This window comes from Punica granatum, chromosome 8 (genome assembly GCF_007655135.1).
Source record: "Punica granatum isolate Tunisia-2019 chromosome 8, ASM765513v2, whole genome shotgun sequence".
Taxonomy (NCBI): Eukaryota; Viridiplantae; Streptophyta; class Magnoliopsida; order Myrtales; family Lythraceae; genus Punica; species Punica granatum.
In genome coordinates this window covers 21,515,783-21,540,086 of record NC_045134.1, presented here as the reverse complement: position 1 = coordinate 21,540,086, position 24,304 = coordinate 21,515,783, and the positions used below count along the sequence as shown (strand labels likewise).

Here is a 24,304-nt window from a genome sequence, read left to right as displayed (position 1 = left end):
ACGTCGTGTGGCGAAATAGGATCATCGAATAATCTCTCGGAATTGTATAGGTGATATGAGAGTTTTATTGTATGAGATACTTATTTTTAGTATGTTGATAGCATTTTTACGTGCATTTATTATTTCATATAGTTTGTTTTACTATATGTATAGAGGAAATTTCTAGCATAACTCTTTATCATGCCGACACAAGCTGTTGAATCTGCTCATCCAAGATCCAACGGATGAAAAGTGGGACCGACTACGCAGGTAGCCTTTTCCGCATGTTACTCTAATTGCTCTTTTCCAATCCTCATGCCCCTATCTCCCCAATCAAACCCACGGGTGTCCCCCGCTCCCAACCCCCTCCTGGATTTGTAATATTCTTCTACCTAGCCTAATAACCGGTGCTATACACAGGTTTTATTCTATTCAATTACAGTATTATAATTCTACTAATTCGAATGTTAAATCTAGTCAAAGTAGCAGTTTTCGTTTAATTAAGCTTATACAAACATATTCATATTAAAATAGGTATTCTCATGTACAACACTGTAATTTTACAATAATAAAAATCTGTGTAATTAGAATTGGTAATATCAGTGTGATTCCACCAATTTCATTTAATTATTAAAATTACAGCACTATAAGCCTACCAATTCGAATGTTAAATTTGATTGAAGTAGTTTTTTTTGTTCAATTAAGTTTATACAAACATATTCCTATTAAAATTGATATTCCCACGTGCAACACTGTAATTCTACCGATTCGACTGTTAAATTCAATTGAAATAATTTTTTTTCATTTAGTTATGTTTATACTTATTTATTCAATGCACAACGCGTAATTCTACCGATTCGAATGTTAAGTTTATGCAATTAAGGTGAATAATTTTTTTAGAATAATAGTTTTGTGTAAGTAATATTTTTAATTAAGGTCAACAATTATTTAGTAATAAAAAATATAATAATATAAATCCGTGTAATTCGAATTGGTAACATCCGCATATTTCAACCAATTCATTTAATTGTTAGAATTACAGCGTTGTAATTCTACCAATTCAGATGTTAAGTCTTGTTAAAGCATATTTTTTTTGTTTAATTAAGTTTATATAAACATATTCGTATTAAAATTGGTATTCCCATGTACAACACTGTAATTCTATAATAATAAAAATCAATAATAATAATAATAATAATAATAATAATCCTTGTAATTCATATTGGTAAAATCTGTGTAATTCAACCAATTCATTTAATAATTGGAATTACAGCATTGTAATTCAACTAATTCAAATGTTAAAGTAGTTTTCTCGTTTAATTAAGTTTATGTAAACATATTCGTATTAAAATCGGTATTCCCATGTATAGTGATGTAATTCTATAATAATAAAAATCTATAATAATAAGAATTAGTGTAATTCGAATTGGTAATATTTGCGTAATTCAACCTATTCGTTTAATTATTAGAATTAAAATGTTGTAATTCTACCAATTTGAATAGTAAATATAGTTAAAACAGTTTTTTTTTTGTTTAATTAAGTTTATATAAACATATTCGTATTAAAATTGGTATTACCAAGTACAGCGTTATAATTGTATAATAATAAAAATCTAAAATAATAAATATCTGTGTAATTCGAATTAGTAATATTCATGTAATTCAACCAATTTGTTTAGTTATTAAAATTACAATGGTGAAATTCTACCAATTCGAATGCTAAATTCGGTTAAAGTAGTTTTTTCGTTTAATTAAGTTTATACAAACATATTAATATTAGTATTCCCATGTACAACGTTGTATTTCTACTAATTCCATTCTTAAATTCGATTGAAATAGTTTTTTTCATTTAGTTAAGTTTATACTATTTTATATGTACAAAGCTATAATTCTACCCATTCGAATGTTAATTTTATGTAATTAAGGAGAATAATTTTTTATGATAATTATTTTATGTAAGCAATATTTGTAGTTAAGGTCAGTAATTATTTCTAAATAGCAATTTGAAGATGAATTTTTATTTTTATATCAATTATTATATGTAATTTTTTTTCGTTTTTGCATGTGTTTTTTTCAATAATAACTATGTAATTAAGACACTTGAGCACATGGCGACACGTAGCAAGACCCACATTGGAACTTAGAACATAGCAACATTCAGCAACATATGGCAGAAGCTGGAGAGACCAACGATTACATGTGGAGGAACTTTGTTAATTGTTCTAGGCATTATATATTATATATTGATTTGGATGCTAAATTTGGTTAGAGTAGTTTTTTCGTTTAATTAAGTTTATAGAGTAGTTTTTCATTTAATTAAGTTTATACAAACATATTCGTCTTTGTATTCCCATGTACAGCATCGTAATTATACTAATTCCACCCTTAAATTCGATTGAAATAGTTTTCTTCATTTAGTTAAGTTTATACTTAATTATTATATACAACGCTATACCCATTTGAATGCTAAGTTTACGCAATTAAGGTGAATAATTTTTTTATAATAATTATTTTATGTAAGCAATATTCGTAGTTAAGGTCAATAATTATTTCTAAATAGCAATTTGAAGACAAACTTTTATTTTTATATCAATTATTATATGTAATTTTTCTTTTTGGCATGCTTTTCTTTAAATAATAACTATGTAATTAAGACACTTGAGCACATGGTGACACGTGGCGAGACCCATATGGGAACTTAGAACAAAGCAACGTTCGGCGACACATGGTGGGAGTTGGAGAGGCCAACGATTACACATGGCAGAACCCAGTTAAATGTTCAAGGGATTATATATTATATAACGATTCGAATGCTAAATTCGGTGAAAGTTTTTTTTTGTTTAATTAAGTTTATAAAAACACATTTGTATTGGTATTCCCATGTACAACGTTGTAATTCTACTAATTCCACTCTTAAATGCAATTGAAATAATTTTTTTCGTTTAGTTAAGTTTATATTTATTTCTTCAATGTACAACGCCATAATTCTACCCATTCAAATGTTAAGTTTACATAATTAAGGGAATAATTTTTTTAGAATAATTATTTTATGTAAGTAATATTTGAAATTAAAGTCAATAATTATTTTTAAATAGCAATTTGAAGATGAATTTTTGTTTTAAAATCAATTATTAAATGTAATTTTTCCTTTTTGCACTTGCTTTTTTTAAATAATAACTATTTAATTAAGACTCTTGACACATGGCGACTTGTGGCAAGACCCACAGGGCAACTTGGAGCATAGCAACGTTCGGCAACACATGGCAGAAGCTGGAGAGGCCAACGATTACACGTGGCGGAACCTAATTAACTGTTCTAGACATTATTATATTATATATTTATTCGAATGCTAAATTCAGTGAAATTAGTTTTTTTCGTTTAATTAAGTCTATACAAATATATTCGTATTGGTATTCTCATGTATAGCGTTGTCATTATACTAATTCACTCTTAAATTTGATTGAAATATTTTTTTTTTTCGTTTAGTTAATTTTATACTTATTTATCCAATGTATAACGCTATAATTCTACCCATTCGAATGTTAAATTTTTGTAATTAAGGAGAATAATTTGTTTAGAATAATTATTTTATGTAAGCAATATTTGTAATTAAGGTCAATAATTATTTTTAAACAGCAATTTGAAGATGAATTTTTATTTTTAAATCAATTATTATATGTAATTTTTCTTTTTCGCATGTGCTTTTTTTAAAATAATAATTATGTAATTAAAACACTTGAGCACATGACGACACATGGCAAGATCCACATGGGAACTGGGACACATAGCAACGTTTGGCGACACCTAGCGTAAGCTAGAGAGATCAACGATTACATGTGGCGAAACTTAGTTAACTATTCTAGGCATTAAATATTATATATTAATTCCCAACAATTTAATTAAAAGAGCTTGATTTTTTTTTTGTGGGGGTTTTGCCGAATATATTAGTTGGCAGATGACAAAATTCAAATTCCTTTCTTTATTCTTTTTTCTGCAAAATAAATTCCTTGCAACATTTTGTGCCAAAATTTTGACGCCAGTTTTTTTCATTTTTCCTACTTTCTACCTCTCCTTATTGCAAACCCAATCCTATCGGCATAGTTTTGACATTGAATAAATTTCGCTTTTTAACCAAGAAAGGTTCTAAAGCATCCTCTCCAGCTCTTCCATGATCACTAAGAACTAGTCAAGATCTTCTAATTAAAATGTTTGAGATTAAACTTGGTAAGAGGAGATGTGGGTTTAATATGGGTTTTATATTAGGCATTCTAAAATGAGAATCCATGTATGAATGTGATATAGCTTCATTTTAGAAATCATTGGTTGCTTATCTTATGCCTTAAGGGCATAGGATAGGAAAACCCTAAATATAGATTATTACACCATCTAATTATGTCCATAATTCCCCACTCCTTTATGGTATCAGAGGTTAATTTGGGCATTAATCATTATTCTTCATAATACTGGTTTACTGTCGGCCGGTCTGAGCCCTTCTCAGCCTCTTCCGGCCATAACCATTCCTCTCTCAGCCTCATCACATAATCAGGTGATATGTGTAATCACTGTATTATTATGAGCTTGTGAACATATTTATATCTAAGGTAACAAGTCAAGAGAAATAATGTACTGTACACGATAAAAATGTAAAGATGTGCATGACAAAATTAGTAAGCTATACAAAGAAGGCTACATTATCTCCGTATATTGGTATGGAATGACATTCAGTTCAGAGATTTCGACTGCAAATTATCAAATATGACCATGGATTCTGATTCCATTCAAAAGGAAAAGGTAATTGTCGATTTCAAAAAGAAAAGGTAATTGGTTATTGACAGACAGGAAATGATAGTTACAAGGACATATTTTTCCCCGTAGTTACAAATCTTGGAGCCGGAAACAGGTTGCAAGCCGCATTTACTTTCGGGCAGTATATATATATATATATATATATGGATTGCATATCTATGTATATACACATATAAAATTTGACACAATTCTTTGGAAGGTGCCGTGTAGAATGAACGCATCCTCTAATTGCGTGACCTTTCGATTAATCACTAATAAAACTCAGGCAAATGATGGAAAAAAATCAATGGTGTCATCTCATAGAAGTGCAAAAGCACAAAAATGAATTTTATAACCGAATGTATAATGTTCGAAAATTTCAAAACTTTTAAAATTCTTCAATTAACAATTGTTTGGTTATACTCAGAATTCGAAAAAGTTTTTTTTTTTTGAAAAAATATAATGCACCTCATACTTAACATTATCTTCTTCATCCTTTATTTCCTCTTTCTATAACCAAGTTAGCAGAAAAGATATGGAAGATGAAGAAGAGTAGTTGTGATGAGCAACATATGTTGAAGCCCGGAGCAAACTTCACCAACTTTGCTTGCGCAATCATGGATGAAAAGAGATTGATGATTAATTATGACTTTACTGGTGGCGGTAATCGACGACATTAACAAGTTAACAACGGCCATCTTATATCCTTTAAACTTTTTTTTCCCTATATTGTTATATTTTTAGAATAATATTACTAACCAACCCCAACAAGGGGTGGGTGAATCCACTAGCATATCTTCAGAAAACAAATATATCTCATTTTAATCAATTATTCATCAGCCTTCATCACTTCTTGTCCCAGGAATACTTCTTGTCCCATCCCCCGGTCTTTGCATGGAAGACGTAAATCCCATCATCCATCGGCTTCCAATGGCACCTCTTGTACCCGCAGAATTCATAGATGAACTTATCCTGTAAACAATTGAAGACTTCGAATGACTTCTGCCCTAAATCGTACCACATGTTACAGAAGAAGAGAGTTGTCCCGATTAGGTTGATGTGGAAGCCCCACTCGAACTGATCCCCAGGTTGCAGGACGCGTTCCCCGAGGTCGTCATCCCTGGACTTGCGATGGGCATGCAGGGGGCGGCCTTTCAGCCCGTTCTCCACCCTCACGTAGTACTTCCGATGGGGAATCGGACCCAAGCCCTCACATGTCTGGATCACCGCAGATCCAAGCAACAGCGCAAACAACGTGACAATAATGTTTTTCCTACTTGCTGCCATTCTGCGAAGGTTTTTCAGTTTGTCAGTCGGTTTCGGATCTGCCTTTTCGTTTGCTCTCTCCCGAGAATGAATCCGAGGACGCTCTTGGTGTAACAAGGGCCCCCCTTGCTCTTGCTTATGATCTGGGATTGGTATTTAGATGGAGTATAGGATCTATTTAAGGGTGAGAATGCGCTTAAGTTAATTCAGTTGAAATAATAAAAAGAATTTAATTTTGATTTTTAGGAATTAATTTTACTATATATATATATAAGTTAGTTTTATCATTGAATGTGCTTAAATTAATTCAGTTGAAAAATTCAAGGGAAATTTATTTCAGTTTTCGAATTAGTAAATTACTATATATATTAAAATTGATTTGAGTGAAATAAACGTGATTAAATGAATCTTTAAGTGTAGCTTTACAAGAAAATTAAAAACCAAACTAACATAATTAAATATATGTAACAAAAAAATAAATGAGAATCAATGCAAAAGTTAAAGACAAATTCTAATTAAAATTTTCAATAAATGGAACAAATTATAATTGGAAAAAAAATTAAAGGACAATCTACCATGAAAATTGTCATGAAAATACTTAAAAAGAAAGAGGAAACTAGTCAAGTACGGCCGGCGATTTTTGCGTGGATTTCATTTTTGTAATTCTCAACTATGTGATTAGCACCGCATATTAAGATAGCTCATATGTTAGCTTCCTTTGGAATTATAATTTCTGTTGCTTTATATCTTATTATATATTTATCGCTCTTTGGTTAATTGATTAATCAGTTATTTCTAATTTAGATTCGTCCCGTCTTAAGCTTGTATTATCAGTTAACGGATGAATTATCATTATTTTCAAGCGAGCCGGCAACCACCTCAATATATATTCTTATTTGAGTGAGTGGTGTCGGTGGAATCTGATTTTGCATCTATATCTATATACGTAAGTATTAACTGGTACCCCAACCTTACATTAATATATATATTTATTTATTTATTTATAATGCATCTACTATAACTGTAACTAAATTTATTATATTTTGTTAAATGAGGAGGTACGAACTTAGTTTTATGGACAAATGGTGGAACCTAATTTAAAATTTTGACCACCTATATAATATAGAGCATTAATTCAAGTTTATGAATTAATAAAATGAATATATTTAGTTTAATCAAAATTAAGTATTTTATTTAATAAAAAATACTTTATTCATTCAAAAAAGAATCAGTTATATATTTTATTAATAATATTAACATAATCAAATTAATTAAATTATTTTAATCAAAATTAAGCTAATTAGTCAAAACTACAATATAAATTTATCACAAGCATTATACAGTTCATTTAATATTTTATTAAATTTTGTTTTTAAACATGCACTATGTTTTTATTTTTAAGCTCTTCTACAATTTTTTTTATTTTATTCACCAAATTAATGTCGGTTATTTAGTTTCAAAAAACTTATGAACCATATATAGAACATTAATTATTTAAAATTTTCCATTTTTATATATTTGAAAATTCAATTTTGCATGTAATTTATGGCCAATGAAACATATAAATACTTGAGACGATTTACATGTAAATATTGTAAAAATTGAAGCATCTCCGACTATTTTGATGTTAAACTCCTATTGAATTCATTTGAATCCCCATTTATTGTATTAAATCTGGGACTACCTCGTTTTTTTCTTTTCCAATGGGCATCTACATGATGTTTTGAATTTCAAAATAACAGGTCCTAACAATTTATGTTCAAGCCAGTCGCCGGTCGGTTTAGATCAAGGGGAAAAAACTTTCCCAATTGTGAATTTGTGATATTCACGAGACTCAAATCTAAGACATAATTATTTAAAGAAAAAATGGTCAAACCAATTGAGCCAACCTAGAAATTACCTTGTGTTTAATTGATTATTAATTAGAAACTGGACCATGAAAATATTAGATGGGATTAATGCATTATGGTACTAGCATCCCGATCAGATTTTAACACATGTCCTTTAGAGTTCACGATGCTTACTCTTGTTGCATCTTACATTTTAGGTAACATTTGATCGGAAGTGGCACGTCACATTAAATATTGTTAGTCTCATCTACAATTAGTCCACCCATTACCCGTAGCTACATTGAGACCGATCTGGATCTTTCATCCGATGATAGTTTTTCTCTCGAGTTTCTTTTCTACAAAAACATTTCCAGTTAATGTCAGATAATGTTACATCTATATATAGCATTTATTGTAAAAAATATTGACTCATAAAGATGTTCTTATGTTATAATCGTCTCATAAGTTATTGAACTTCTCTATTTAATATAATCTTATATCTTATATAAGTATTCTTATACCAGATATATTTTGGGTATTAGATTCTTTTTTTTTTTGGGTTGGATGGAGATATTTGTAAAAGGAATCGCACAAAAAATGTGCCCCTGCAAAATATGTATAGATTTGATGAAATAAATATTCTGTAATCTTTTTTCTTCATGGGTAATATACGATGGTGTCGCCAATTGAAAAAAAAAATACACTTTGGATCCTCTTCGTTTGATCAAATACTCAATTCATCCTTTTCGTTTTTTATTCAATTTCATCATTTACGTTATGATAATTACATTACTTGGTTGTTTTGTCAATCAAACTGCAGATGGTTTCATGTCACATGTCATTAACTTTGCATAAAAATCCATCACCTTCACCGCACATAAAATTTCTTTCAAAATTTTTCACTACATAACACAACATCAATATATTTGTCAACACTTACCAAAGAGATATTATTCAATGTCTTTTCTATGGCTATAGGCCTACACAAAAGCTTAACTAGAAAACTAATACGATTAATAAAAGGAAACTAAAATCCTAAGGATACCTATACGACTAAAGAAAGAAACCAATTAAAGTAGGAAACTCAGTATTAGACTATTTAAAAAGAAGGTAGCAAGAAATCTTGACAATGAAAGGAAATTTTGGGCAGGCTTCTAGAGGCAGCATAAGCGATGCCATGGCGTAGGAATTCGGTGCTGCAGCAACAACCTTATAAAGATAAGTGCTCTATTTTATTATCAAAATCTTAAGAAAGTTAAGAATCAATTGAAAGTATAAATTTATTAAAACGTATTCAAATTATAAGTAATCTAAATTATTTGAGCTAGGCTCCATCCACCTTATTAGTTATTTTTTGGTGGGCTATCCACCTTATTAGTTGAAAGATAATAGCATGAAAGAATCTACCAATGAATAAATACGCTCAAATAATAGCATAAAATAACATTTTTTACTCGTAAATAGTGAAATTACTTGATAGAAGGATAGTACATGCTCTAACATGAGAAGTTTTCATTCTTCTTATTTTTTAGTTAACTCCACATCCACCTAACACCAAAATAAAAGCAAAAAGACTTTGGCAATTTGAGCTTCTCTAAATCTGCATATATATAAGTGTTTCAAAATACAATTAATTATAACAATTAATCTGATCACAAACTAATTTATTGCAAATTAATTTGAAAAACTGTTACTATTATTATTCTTAGATGAGTATAAATTAAATGCTTTACAGAGTAGACGTTATGATGTACACTAAATCTATATCTATACTATATATATAAAAATATAACAAGTTTCTTAAATTTTTAATATTTCAAAAATGCCCTTATACTCTCGTGACTTTTCCTTGTACTTTTTCGGCTCGTGACTTTTGATTGTACATTTTCACTATATATATAAAACAGGTCTTTTTATTCATTGTTCATTTTCGATACTTTATTGTCTCGCATCTCTCTCAACCTAGTCTGCCCTTCATTACAGGTATGTTTCTTCTATTATTATTGAACAAAGATTTATTACTTCAAAATTTCGTTGCATGGTATACTCGTTTTCAGCGTCTATTATCCCAACTTATTCACACATTCTTTGTCCCATCGCTCCGAATGACGTGGTTATTTTTCCAATTTTTGCTCCAAAAAATATTCGTATCCTTCGTAAATTTATATCTTTTTGTTAATACATTTTACTCTCACGCTTTTGGTGTGCTTTGTTAGTATGACTTTTTCTCACACACTTTCAACTTTCTATTCATCGATCATTCTTAACATTTGTTGCCTTACATACTTTATAATGTATTGCCCTAGCCGAGTTAAACTTTGTATATCTCTCCTAAAGTACGACCCTTTCTAAAGTGTTTATACCACTTTTTTCCTTTTTACCCTTGGTTAATTAATAATATTACTGTTTTACCCTTTACTCGAATAATACAAATAGTACTAAATATCACATCTTTTTAATAACATGACATCCTTTCATTCGTTTTAATAAAAAAACTAACTTTTACGTATTCTATCTCATGACCTTTCGATTTCAAAATATCATTTCATACTTCTTCACTATAAAAATTACCTAGCATGTTCTTTCTCATAATTATTCACTCTAACCAACGCATCAAATATGAAATAACTTCTTCATTCAACAGTCAAGATTCCTCTCTCTCTCCTTTCCTATTTACATTTGTATCTTTTTTATTTTCTCTTTCGATTTTCAATTACTTCTCCTTTTAATTATTCTTATTCTTTGACTTTGCTAATCGTCGGAAAAAAAAAATTCTCATATTCTCCTGTTCGACCATAATCCTCTTTTTTTTTCAAGTTTCAAAAACCAACTTATGCCTATTCTTTCTCATGACAATTCAAATTCAAAGCACCATTTCATACTTTTTTACTATAAAAACTACCAAGCATGTTCTTTCCCATAATTATTCACTCTAACAAACAATTTAAATATGATATAACCTCTTCATTCAACACTCGAGATTTATCTCTCATGTTTTCTATTTACATTTGTATAGATAAATTTTCAAATTTTAAATTAAGAATTTTAAAAATTTATTTTATAGATGGATATTTTCTTATGAGTTACTGTCATATATCCTGTAATTAAAAATTTATATTTTTGATGAATTTTTCAAAATTTATATTAATTTATTTAAAAAATTATTGTAGACATTATGCCATTAGTAATTTGCTTTGAAAGTCCAAATCAATTTTTTTATAGGATTTTATGGATACAAAAGTACGCATTTTGGAGAATAAAAAAAAAAGAGAAGAAGAGTTTCAAATAAAAGAGATACCATATCATTAATTTCTTTTTAATTTAATTTTATTTTCTCTTATCTCAAGTTTCTTTTTCTCTCTCTATTCTTATTCTCTTCTTTTCTTCTGTCCACAAACATTGACTACCGTTTTATCCATTGCCACTGCAGTGCGTGCCACCATTACCTGCTAACAATGTTGCACAAATTTAAAGTCTTCATGCTGTCAATGTCCACCTTCTTGAGCTCTAGGTACATTTTTGTTCTTGTTCCTCGAGGGCTCATGTGTAAAAGGGAGGGATAAGTTACTTTCAATGTAAATCTAATATCGATTATCAATACAACTTATCAGTTTGCAATTGAAATTAAATTTACTCTTGTGCCTTAGGTGGGATCTAATATGTATTGTTTATTTTCTTATTTTATTTGTTAAGTATAAATTATAATATAGAATATGAATTACTAAAATAAATTTATACATACATAAAATTGGGTACGATCAATTTCCTTCCAATTTTCGCTCTTTAAACTTTAAACCCGACTCTTAAGGTCTTTAATTTTCGGAATTTTTCTATCGCTTTGGGTCAGACATTTTTGAATTTTCGGGTTATGGATGTCATTACAAAACTATTCGTGAAAATAATATTTCTATTAATTATTTTGTAAACTTCTATTAAAAACTTCAATTCATTTCTCTATCTTTTCTTTAGGATATTATATTGAAATAAAAGATCAAGTCAAAAATATATATAAACTATAAAATTTTTCTTGAAATATATTGTTTTTAAATTGCATTAATTTTATTTTTTAAAAATCATTTCCAATATTTTATCATACGTATCAAAGTTTATTATTCATACAATAGATTATGCACCAGTGCTACGCGCAGTGTGAAAAATATAGTTTAAAATGTTACCTCTATATTTTCATCATTATATACCGTTTGTAATTCTATAGAATTGTTAAAAAAAATTAAAAATTGAAATGAAAATTGTGAAAAAAATTTAGTGAAAGAAAAGAAAAATAACTTAGGTTGAGATAGAGATGGAGTGGGGGTGGAAGAGAAATAAGTAAAAAGAAGAGTGGAAGATGAACACATGTGCATTGATGGAGGAACAAGATAAGATATATGAGTTTAAAATTTGAGTAGTTTTATTCTCGCCTTCAATTTTACTTTTCTTCAATAGAGTAAAAAATAACGGAGTTAATTTCGTTAAATTGTACCAAAACTTATACATATATTTAGATATAGTAATTTGTCATTAGTATGTAAATTTGTATATAATTTTTTATGTTACACATATGTAAATACTATTATTAATATATATACATATATATGTTTCCATTTAATTTAATATTATTTATTTATTTTATTATAAAATTAAATGAAATATTTTTCGTGAATATTGTTAGTTTCCTTTAATAATTTTTATTTTTTATTTAATATTTAAGGACCCATGAGGTACTTGATAGATTTCCATGTACCATGTCTACAATGTTAATGCCATATTAGAAATATCCATTAAAATGGATAGGAAAGTGATGACACTCTAGACATTATAAGAAACTCATGATTTGTAAGTTTTCCAATTAAAAATTTTCGTGCTAGAAATAATAAAAAGGTAAAAATTTTAGTTTTTTTGGTTCATCAATCTTTATAGACAGTGTTATCAGAACCTGACCGGACTGGCCAGCTCGACCAGTTGGATAGGTAACCGGACGTATGTCCGATCCGGTTAGCTTAAAAATCGAAAATGCATAAGTAGACCGGTGAACCCAAAAAACTGGCCGGTTTTTAGATAAACCCATCGAACCCATTCGAATCGGTCGGTTACATGGGTTTAGAATTTTTAAAAGAAATCTGAACCGAATCGAAAATTAGCAAAATTGAATCTTGAAACCCTAGTTTCTTATGTTCTTCATCTTCATCAATCATTGCTCATCATCACTAAAGAAACTATATAGCAAGATTCCTCTTCTCCTTCGATTCGAGCATCGCAAGTCCTACTGCATCAATCTATTGGGCACTTGAATTGATTGAGCAGAGCCTCTACTGCAGAGGAGCCTTGATTCGAGCTTCCTCTTCTCCTTCGAGAATCAACAGCTTTGATTCGAGCTTCCTCTGTCGTAGGGATTGGAAGGGAGAAGGCAGGCTGGAGCTTTGTTCTTGTTATCATCGATGTACTGGAGGATGATGAGGGACTCGAAGATGGGTTTGCCGTTGTGGATGAGGACGGGGATTTCCTTGTGAATGGGGTTCATCTCTGGTTGCAAGAAATATGTGGTGCTGGAGGGGTTTTGCTTTGTTGGGGGATTTTTGGGTCTATCTTGCTTCTCGGGTCTTTTTGCGGGGCTTTAGATCATCATGATGTCATTTGTGCTGGAATGATTTGTCTGAACTTTGTCCTCTCCTTGTACGTGAACTGGATTGAGGGTGGATCAAGGGAGGACGTACAGAGTAGCGAATGAGAGAGTGGGAGTTCAAGAGAAGGGGGGATACAAAGCAGCGAAAGGGGGAGGGGGTTGGGTGTGGGTGATACAGAGCAGTGAAGGAGTTGAAAAGGAGGGGGGGGAGGGACACAAAGCAGCGAAGGGGGGAGGGGGGGGGAGGGGGGGGGGTGGGGTGGGGGAAGGGGGCTTATTTTTAAAAAAAAATGGGGTCTATTTTATAATAATAATAATAATGTATTATATAATTTTTAATTAAACGTGCGGTCTGACCCATCAATCCCGGTTGGACCCATGGAACCCATGAACCCATACCTCGACCGGTTCAATATCCAGTTCAGTTCTAATAACACTATTTATAGATATTATTTATTTTATTTTATTTTATTTCTATATAAATTGAAGTAAGAACAAATTTTGGATTGGAATTAGTCACAAATCCATTCAAAATGAGATATTATTAATTTACTTATAATTTATATATTTCTTTTCTTAAAAGAGTGTTCTTATATATTATATCATTCGAGTATTATGTATTTTAACTTTATCAAAGAATGTCTGACATGCAAGACACATGTAAATTCACTAGTTATTATAAAAGCCCAAAGTTCACTTATTGTATCCACCGAAAAGTAGCTTTACATATTATAGATTTTAATTTTGTTTATAGTAGATTCAAAGATCCACTATAATAGTAAATTAAATAGATTCAAGTAAAATTTCTCGTTTTGGTTTTCTTTTTTTAAAACTAAATTTAATAAATATATTATTCTTAATTTATAGGATTCTTTTTCCGGCGTAAAGTATATTATAGTATATCTATCAAATTGATCCTATTAATTATAGAGAATGTTAACAATATCCAAAAATTACATAGTGTAGACTTTAATTTTATTAATACCAGAATCTTTTTTAAAAAGTTCCACTATAGAAATAAAGAAAATTAATGCAAGTTTCTTTTCTAACTCTGATATTTTTAAACTAAATTTAACATATCATAAATTTTAATTTTGTTTGAAGCATATTCCTTTTAGAAAAATCACTATTAAAATAAAGTAAATCAATTCAAGTAAAGTTTCTTTTCTGATTTTCATTTTTATAAATTAAATTTAATCTGAATTAGATGTAGGTATAGATATAGATTATTAGTAGCCGTTTTAATTTCCCCATACTTTCCAGCTATCTCTTGGAAAGTTTCTTTCATCTTCTCCTACTCATTTACCTCAACCAATATTTATTAGCTATCCGACTGCAAGAGCTATCTCTAGATCACAATTGATTAGGTATATAGAAAAAACCTCCGCAGAAAGCTCCTTCAGATGACTGTAATGAAGATAATCCGTTGCATCAAATGTCCCGCCATAAAGTGGTATGAGTAACTTCTAATCAAATATTAAATAAAAAACAAAAAAAAATTCACGCATTCGGAAAAGCTCTCAAGAGCACGGATTCCCCCAGGAGCTCAAGCAAATCAAGGTTTTCCGCTCGTTCTATTTATACAAAACGAGGAATGTTGATAGTTCCATGGCTTTTTCTACTTGTTATAAAGGGTCTTTGATGGTTAAAGGCGATGTAGTTTCCTTAAGACTTTCTACATGGAATATCGGGTTCCTTTATGCAAAACTAAATAATGTATTTAGCAAGTTTAATTTTTTTATTTGATGATACCGGAAAGTGTTCTTGGCCAATCGGTTGATATAAAATACTGCTTGAGTGTTGGTTATGTGCTGGTCTATAAATGCTTCTAGTGAATTTCAAGTCTGTCAAACTATAACTAAATCGTCCACGGTAACGATTCTTGTACGAACTTAATTACTAATTAAGCAAATCCAACTGAAAATTTTAATTTGCGAATTTCCCGGACATCACTATCCAAACTCAAAAACTGGTATGCACCGGGCTTGAGATATTGAACTGGGCTCAAAATAAGCATCTTGGCCTCGCCCTAAACTACATGGCCTTAAGCCCAAAACCGGGGAATAAGTACTTGCAGTATGGAATAAGTCAATCATCCACTTTGGTACCTTATTGAACAAAATTTCTACTGGTTATTCAATTCATCCGATATATTTATGGTTGAACACGAGAGCTCAAACGTTGCGTAACAGGGAATGATTAGGTTGTCACTATTCCGCCCACTATCAGAGAAAAAACAAAAGAAAATACAACTTGCCCCTTTAGTAACTACCTCTATCTCCCAGTAAGTCCCCCCCCCCCCCCCCCCCCCCCCCCCCCCCCCCCCCCATTACAAGAGGCTCTCATGATATGAACCTAATGCATAAAAGAGAAATTCTAATAGCAAATAAAGAGACATGGATAAGCCTACTAAATATCGAACTTTGGAATATTTTATTACTAAGAGGGGATGTGGGTGACTACACTACATTCCCTTTTGATTAAAAATTGTGAAAGACATTTCTCTCACAATTCTTGGAGATTAAATATTATAGGTTATATTTCCTTTCAATAAGTACGTTTCTCGTAATTCAAACTTATATTATCTTCCTTACGATAATTAAAGCTGATTTTCACACAATCAACTTTATTGGTACTAAACAGTCTCTTTGATTTTTCTCTTCCTCTCTTCTCCCTGACAGGAAACCACCACATCATCACTACATTTAACCACCCAACCATTGTGCACACAGGACCTCAGCTCATCAAGCCCGTACCCAGTTTTTTATTCCGTGTATGATTGTTTGAATTAAAAAAAGAAGTTTATGGAAACGGACGGGGTTATAAGACGGAAAGGAGGGTTCCAGCCTTGTTATCCACCGGAAAAAAAATCAAAAAGGAAAGAAACTAATTCTGGTTTATTCAAGTAATTTATCGCATATTTTTCTTGAATAAAGTCTCAAATTCGAGATTCTCTTTAATCATACTGCGCCATAAGTCTCATTTGTAATCGAAAAAACTCTATACAAATTGGGATAGTCAGAACGTATTAAGCTTTTCAATACTTGGTGGTGCACACTAAAAGGGAAAAAAGAAAAATAAAAAGGAAAAAGAATCAACATGAATCAATTCAAGTGGTTACACTTGTTCTCCTTAAATAAGGTATCGAGTTCGATTCATGTGAACGAATAAAATCTATGCTGAAAGAGTTTTACCTCCTTAGTGAGCCGACTCGGCTCGATCTGAATTAGTCATGATCTATTGGGCTTCCGAATATCAGGTTACATCCTAAAAAAAAAGGGGGGGAAAAGACAAATGAAGAGGAGGGGGACAGATGATGATTGTCCTAGAAATTAGCTAGCTTCTACGTCGGTAACTAGTGCCATACATGACTCGCGCACCCTGAATTTGTGTCATGCTTTAAGTATTAGGCTTAAACTTACTATATATGTACAACCAGCTGAGGTGAGACGACTTCAAGGCCAAGGCTTAGGTAATGATGATAGAGAGAGTCAAGTTCCGAACCCAACTCTAGAATCCTCATCAGGTGCTTTGCATATAAGTACGGTCTATTCAAGGTTGGGTTGCTGTTGAGAGAGATCAATATTGTTGATTGCTTCCCCCAATTGAATTGCCATTTATGTTATTAATTATTAGGTAAGCATCATAAGCTCCAAGCCCATGGGCATGCCTTTGGATATCAAACGTGCATAGTTCTCGCACGCCCAATCTTTCCATACATTGAATAAACTATCAGGCGCTTCCGCTAATATCCTTAGCATCTAAACCATACCAAAAATCAAATCAAGCATCACATGACACGGTTACACCGTCTAATAGTTGACAAGCGCCTGCAATAATGAATCGGTGAAAAGTTGGTAATTATAAATTTATGTAACTACCCATGGTCCAGGTTATGAAGATCAAAGCATTAAACGGACGGTCACACATCCTAGAAAATTAACACATGAGCTGGCTTGGTTGCTTGTGACCAATATTAGAGTGCAACTAGAGGACAATCGTGTGTCAATGATCGATGATTGAATTTTTGTGTTTAACTGCATGTCATAACTTGGTATTTTCATCTTTGATTTGTGAGCTTCAGCTAGAAGGGAAATGGCAAAGCAGTTACTATAAGAGGATAAAATCGTCCGAAAAAAGAAGTGCACATGATGATGTGGTAGAAGAAGTAATTAAGCCTATTTTATGACATTTAAGGCCTGCAAAGAATGTGATGTTTTTCTTCTCGGTAGCATGAGAATGCGATATTTTGAAACATGAATATATATATGCCAAGACTTTTCGGGCTTTTGTTTTTTTATCCAGAACTTCATAATTGTTTTTCCTTATTTCAGCAACTTAGTTGGTAGCTGGGTTTTTTTCGGTTACAAGTCACGTGAGTCTAGTACAATAAAATAAAAAATATAATAATTAATAAAACGATATGAGTAGTCTCACTAGATATCGAACTTGAAATCTCTTGTTTACTGGGGGAGAATGTGTGTCACTGTGCTACACCCATTTTTGTAGCTAGTTAATTACACATTTTTTTCCGATTAATTACATGTTTTTTTTCCAAAACAATACCCAAAGAGATTTCCTTTAATTCAAGATCATCAACATTGTTTAGTCTCATGTAAATATTTCATGAACTTTTTTCTAAAAAAAAATAGTTCATGAAAAAGAAGATTTCCACAAAATATTTTGATGCATATCAAAGAGGATGTAATGCAGTGGCGCATACTTCCATCTAGCAATCAAAAAGTTCTGGATTCGATACTTTGTGGAACTACCACTATCCATTTATTAGTTATTAGAATTTCTACTTTACCATACAATTTATTTTACCTTTTATTTTAATGAGGAATACCTGTGGACTTAGTAGAGCATAGGAGAAGGAATAGTAAAGAGCCTGGGAAGCTTCCCTGCTATCAAGATTCGGATACAAAACCTCTCAGATTCGGATCGAGGTTATATGGTTCAACTAAATAGGCTTATCAATTGTTAATTTTAAGCGTCAAAGATAATGACTAAGCAATTCCATGGAAGATATATAATACACCCGGCCAAAGCAAAATTCAAACAAAAATCTAGATCAGAGCGCGTCAACTATACTTTATTGTAAAATATGGCTAAAAATTAATCTTTGAATATCTCAGAACATTCTTTGGCCGGGAAAAAAAAAAAGAATTAGAACACTCGACCAATTTACGATGTGGCGTTTCCCCCTCTATTTGATTTCCGGCATGCATTTGGTAATTACTTATGAGAGGTGACTAGTGTCTCCAGCGAGACTCGGAACCGCAACCGTGATTGATTTATTTTAATTATATCTGGCGATGTTAAACGTTGTTATAAGTGATAGAAATATACCTAACACCGATCTTTCTCGACCCTGAGAAGCCCTGAAAGCGCGAATGCCGTACACTCCAAATCAAAATTTCCACACCAACACATTGTGTGCTGATCCATCAAGGAATTTGAGCGATTCGGCCAAAAACGAGCTGTACCAAAAATTAGTTACCTACACCATCATCTCATTCCTATAAATATATAATATATGTATACATATATATAACCCCAAACTCATAAAAATATATATCCAAAGATATTTATGCGAGCCTATGTATTACTTCCCATAGTGCATCCAAATTTTGTTGAAGCTCTTAATACAGTTCAAGGGCTATTCGTCTTTAGGTTAAGGGCTTCACAACTTCGCCTATATCTATTAGTTATCATCATTCTAGCAGTAGTAACACTAATATGGCGGGCATTACAAACGAAAATTTGGCTATTGTATTTGGAGTTCTCGGTAAATGTTTCTACATCACCGATCTCTTAAATCAAATTAATTTGAAAGTCTTACATAATTTGTTTCTGGAAATTTGTCCCTATAATGTTTCGAATGATGGATAATACTTTCTTCTTTTCATTGTGTTACAGGTAATATCTTCTCAATTCTCGTCTATCTCGCGCCGATGTATGTGCTAGTAGATCTATCCACTCAAACCGTATTCATTAGTCCTGTTTCTACACATGAATTTCCAAATATTCTTCCACCAGAGTTTCTGCTTTTATTGTAAACACCTATGGCTTCTAAGGCGATGAATGTATGAACATGTTTTACATACATGATACCATGTCACCTGCATTGGTTACGCTAATATGTCTTTTCAACGGAAAAAAGTCGGGCATCTTTTCTTTCCAATGAAAGGTTGAACGACTACGCTCCATACAGAGAGAACCGAGTTTGAATGATGAAGCAACTAATCTTTGGCATGAACACTATGACAGGCCGACGTTCTATCGGATATTCAGGAGGAAATCGACTGAAGGTTTTCATTCAATACCATATTCAATGGCTCTTTTCAGCGCGATGTTATTGTTGTACTATGCATTCCTCAAAGTAAAGGGGGCCTTCTTGCTCGTTACTATCAACTGCATTGGATTTGCCATAGAATCGGTGTACCTCCTCATCTTCATGATCTATGCTTCCAAGAAGGCCAAGGTTCACTCCTTGACTATCCTTATTGTTGTCATACTCGAGTCAATCCATCTTTAAGCCTTTGTTAATCTGCAGGACTATTGCGCTAGATTTATTTGCAAATATTCTCTCATCCTCTACTTGTGGATTATTAAATAGTTGCTAGTAAAGGTTTATATATATATATCAAAGAATAAAAATATACTTTCTCAGGTTCTCAACTAATTGATTAAGGAAAAATGTTAAATATGATTAAAATTCAAAGCTAATATACTATAAATTGTTTGAAAAAATATATTTATGTATATACATATATATGTATATACCTACTAGGGTTAGTGGACCGAACCCTTAGTGGGCCAATCCGACTTGACTGGATTAGTCGGGGTCCAATTGGACTTTCAAATACCAGGGTTCACACGTAATATATATATTATATATACATACATACATACATATATATGTATACACGTATACAAGTAATTGAACGTCCTCTCATTTTGTCAGATCCAATCAGGGAAGCTGCTCTTAGGGCTTAACGTTGGAGCTTACGGGTTGATTGTTGTTCTAACACATTTGCTTACAGAGGGCCCCCAAAGAATCACCGTTGTCGGGTGGATCTGCGCCTTCTTTTCCGTCATCGTGTTTGCTGCTCCTCTCAGTATCATGGTAAGTATATAATTAAACAAATTATTTACTTTCTAGGTACAACTTGTTTCTCCTTCTAATTACCGGGAAAAAAATTATTCCATTACTTTCCAAGAATAGCTCGATATGTTATTGTTAACAAATATCATGTGATATCTACCCAGGGGATAGTAATAAGGACGAAGAGCGTCGAGTTCATGCCATTCTGGCTATCCTTTTTTCTAACTCTCTGTGCAGTGATGTGGTTCTTCTACGGCCTTCTGATAAAAGATTATTACGTAGCTGTAAGTTACTTAGACAATTGCAATTACATAGTTTGAATACTTCGAACAGATACTTTCCTCTCTAAAAGTTCGATAATTTTCTCAAAATTCCTCTTGCTGCAAGATTGTTATTCTTATGTTGCATCATGTACATATTCCCAGACACCGAACGTGCTCGGCTTTGCATTCGGGATTGCTCAGATGACGATGTACATGTTATATAGAGATCCGAAAGGAATGATCTTGCCAGAAAGCTTTGGTCGGTGTACAATTGCTGCCCTACCAATAACAGAATGCAAGAAAGTGAACATCAGTATCGGCATCAAGGAGCCTGTCAAGCCAACTGAGACGGTTGTCCCAAGTTGCGGGCCCGATCATGGGTCACCAAATCTGAATAACAAAGTGTGATCCGCTTTTTTATACTTCATCTATTTCCCATCCATGGTAAAAAAGTGTGATCAGCTTGTATTTAAACTTCAATGCGCGACGTGATAATGAGAGTAGCCAGGATTATGATCATAAGAACTGGTTTGAGCCTGCCATGTCAGCCTCGGCATATTTCTTTCTTGTTAGAATATCAAATTTCATTATGTATGTATTGTAACACCAGTTGGATGAGAGATCATCACAAAACCCAGCAGTTAATATTATTGGCTCTAATTGAATCACGGGTTCTGAATATTTTGGACTTTGATTAGTAAATCAGGAACATTCAGTCTACTATGCTCTTAAGGGCCCACTAGCGCCAGTAGAAGGCGATGCATGTAGGTCCTATTGGTTCTTTTATAGGGGCCTTCTTAGGTGCCCCACCCACGTGGCACTTTTAGGCCCCAGCCCTTGCCCCATTGGAGGAAGCCCTAGCCTTGGGATTGGTCCCTTTGCACAGGGACTCAATCGAGCCAGGCCCCAACAAATTGCGAATGGCCGTCTGGCGTGTGTCAGCTACTGTCGGCTTTATTAATTTTTTAAACTATTAATATTTTTAAAAGATATTTAATTAATTTTCTTCATTATGTAACATTTCAATGAATGCAATGTAATTAATTTAATTATATTTGATAATGTAATTTATTTAATTTAATTTTATAATGTACTTTATTTAATTTTATTTTATAATGTAATTTATTTAATTTTATTTTATAAGTAATTTATTTTAATTAAATTAATTTTTTTCCTTAATTAATTCAAGTAACTTATAATTATTTATATTATGTAATATATACATTTATTTATTTAATTTAAATAGAATGTGGGCCCCTATGAACACCCAAAGTGGGTGCCTTCCATTGGAGGTAAAAGTGCCTCTATGGAGTAGGTGTCTTATTTTTTGATAAGGCGATGATGTGGCAACTAGTATGTCCAAATGACACTACAATGAGACATATTGGGTAAGTGTTACTCGGTCAATTGGCTATATAATACCCAATTGAAAAACTTAAAAGTGAGAACCTTACCCTAAAAAGGAACTACAGATTCTCATTTATAAGTATTTAACTGATTGTTACTCATGTAAAGTGAATAAGTAACACTCAACCAATATTTTTTTGTACAATGGGTGCCTCCCATTGTAGACGCTGTTAATATTAGACTATATTTGAAACTTCCTCCCTATTATATGCATATAAATATGTATGCACATAAAACAACCAAAGATTAACAAAAGTGTGTGTGGGAGCTCAAAGGGGGTCTATTACCTACAGTGTGTGGCTTGTTCCACGGTCGCAAATCAAGCTGTCAATGTTGAACATGAGAATATTTAGTGGCTTGAGCATCCGTCCTGTTGCCTTAAATTTAAGGGTAGTTGTTCATGTTAAGATCGTGTGGCTAACAAAGAGTGCAATGTCGGTCATCGAGCAAAAGAAACTCGCTTTTAATTTTCCACCAGTTTGAATAAAGCCGATTATTTACCCTTAGTTAGTACATTGTAACTTATAGGGGTGTTTGGCTATTTCTTTTACTTGAGAAACTAGTGTTCTAAACCATGTATCGCACCAGTTATTTACAATAATAATTATTCATAATTTTTGAAACTTCCATAATAACTATATTTTGAATAATTATTATGATTAAGTGATGATTTTGCTTTTAATTCTCTTATTTAAATTAATGCATTGGATATCTATTTAATAGTTAATATTTTGCAGATTCAGTACCGATCTTAAGTGCTAGTATACAAACATTATTTTGCAAATATTTTTTGAAAAATGATATTTTGTTATGTTCTTACTTTTATTTATTAAATTTATAGTTTTTACGTAACCCTAATTTCATAGAATTAGTGTCTGTACGTTTTCTTTAAACCCTATGAATAGATCATTATTATTTCATTTAATATATGTTGCATATTTGTTCAACTATAATATAAACCTTATTAGATTAAGCACATACGTTTTACAAAAATTATTTTATTTAACATAACTTTTATATTATTTATATTTTAATTTTATAGGGGAAGTTATAAGACCTATTATAAATATATAATATGAGAACCTATTTTTCATAAAATATACTTATTTATTTTTTATGCAAATAAAAAACAGATTTACTTTATTAATTAGAAATTTTTTTAGTAATTATAATATTTATTTTATTAATTATAATATTAATTGCATTAATTACATGCATTTATTATTTGGTGTCATTTGTTTTACTATATACCAGGGTATAGGGGCATTTTTGGAATAATGACAATTGAAGAAATCTTTCATACTTTTATATATAGCATAGATTTTTATCTTAATTACTTACAGTTTGGAACATCAATTTTCTTATACAAAAGAATAATATTTTTAATTATTAATTTTAATATTCAGATAATAATTTTTAATAGAACTTAGAGTAAGCTAGTAATTACAGTAATAACTCCAAACTAATTATTTCAATTAACATGTGTCACATTTTTAAATTAATTGTTATTATAGATGGATCACATAAAACATTGTTCATAACATTCTTATTCTAAATTTTAAATTTTATCTTTTTTCGGTTAACAGCACTATGTTCTAAATCTTTTCTTTTGTAGGATCATGATTTTTTTTGGAAATACTATATAGGGAAAATAGCCCCATATAGCACAATTTTTACCTTATTTTCACTTCCTATCACATTTTTAAAAGTTGTCACAATCTAGCACGAATCACCATTTTATTCCCGGATCTAGTACACCGTTAAACTCCGTCTAAAAACCGTTAAACACCGTTAGACGGAGTTTAAAGGTGTGCTAAATCCGGGAATAAAATTGTGATTCGTGCTAGATCGTGATAACTTTTAAAAACGTGCTAGAAAGTGAAAATAAAGTAAAATTGTGTTACATTGGGCTATTTTCCCTTAAAAAAATATTTACCACTCTTTTCGGTGTTTTGATTTTAATAGTTTTTGTGAACCGTACGATCTCAAAACGAGGGAAAACTTTTACCCCATGTTCCTGATGTTATTATAAAGCTCCACA

At 31.4% G+C, this 24,304-nt stretch overlaps 2 protein-coding genes across 2 annotated transcripts; one reads left to right on the top strand and one right to left on the bottom strand.

Annotated features, from left to right (window-relative positions):
• Positions 1–5,610: 5,610 nt before the first annotated feature.
• Positions 5,611–6,051, bottom strand: LOC116188835 (S-protein homolog 1-like). The gene has a single exon (XM_031518299.1). It carries the CDS (start codon positions 6,049–6,051, stop codon positions 5,611–5,613), a length of 441 nt encoding a protein of 146 aa, XP_031374159.1.
• Positions 6,052–19,048: 12,997 nt separating this feature from the next.
• Positions 19,049–21,535, top strand: LOC116187481 (bidirectional sugar transporter NEC1-like). The gene is made up of 6 exons (XM_031516217.1): positions 19,049–19,273; positions 19,405–19,441; positions 19,756–19,969; positions 20,453–20,614; positions 20,758–20,877; positions 21,019–21,535. The coding sequence occupies exons 1-6, from the start codon at positions 19,225–19,227 to the stop codon at positions 21,262–21,264; spliced, it is 828 nt and encodes a 275-aa protein (XP_031372077.1). The 5' UTR covers positions 19,049–19,224; the 3' UTR covers positions 21,265–21,535.
• Positions 21,536–24,304: the final 2,769 nt, after the last annotated feature.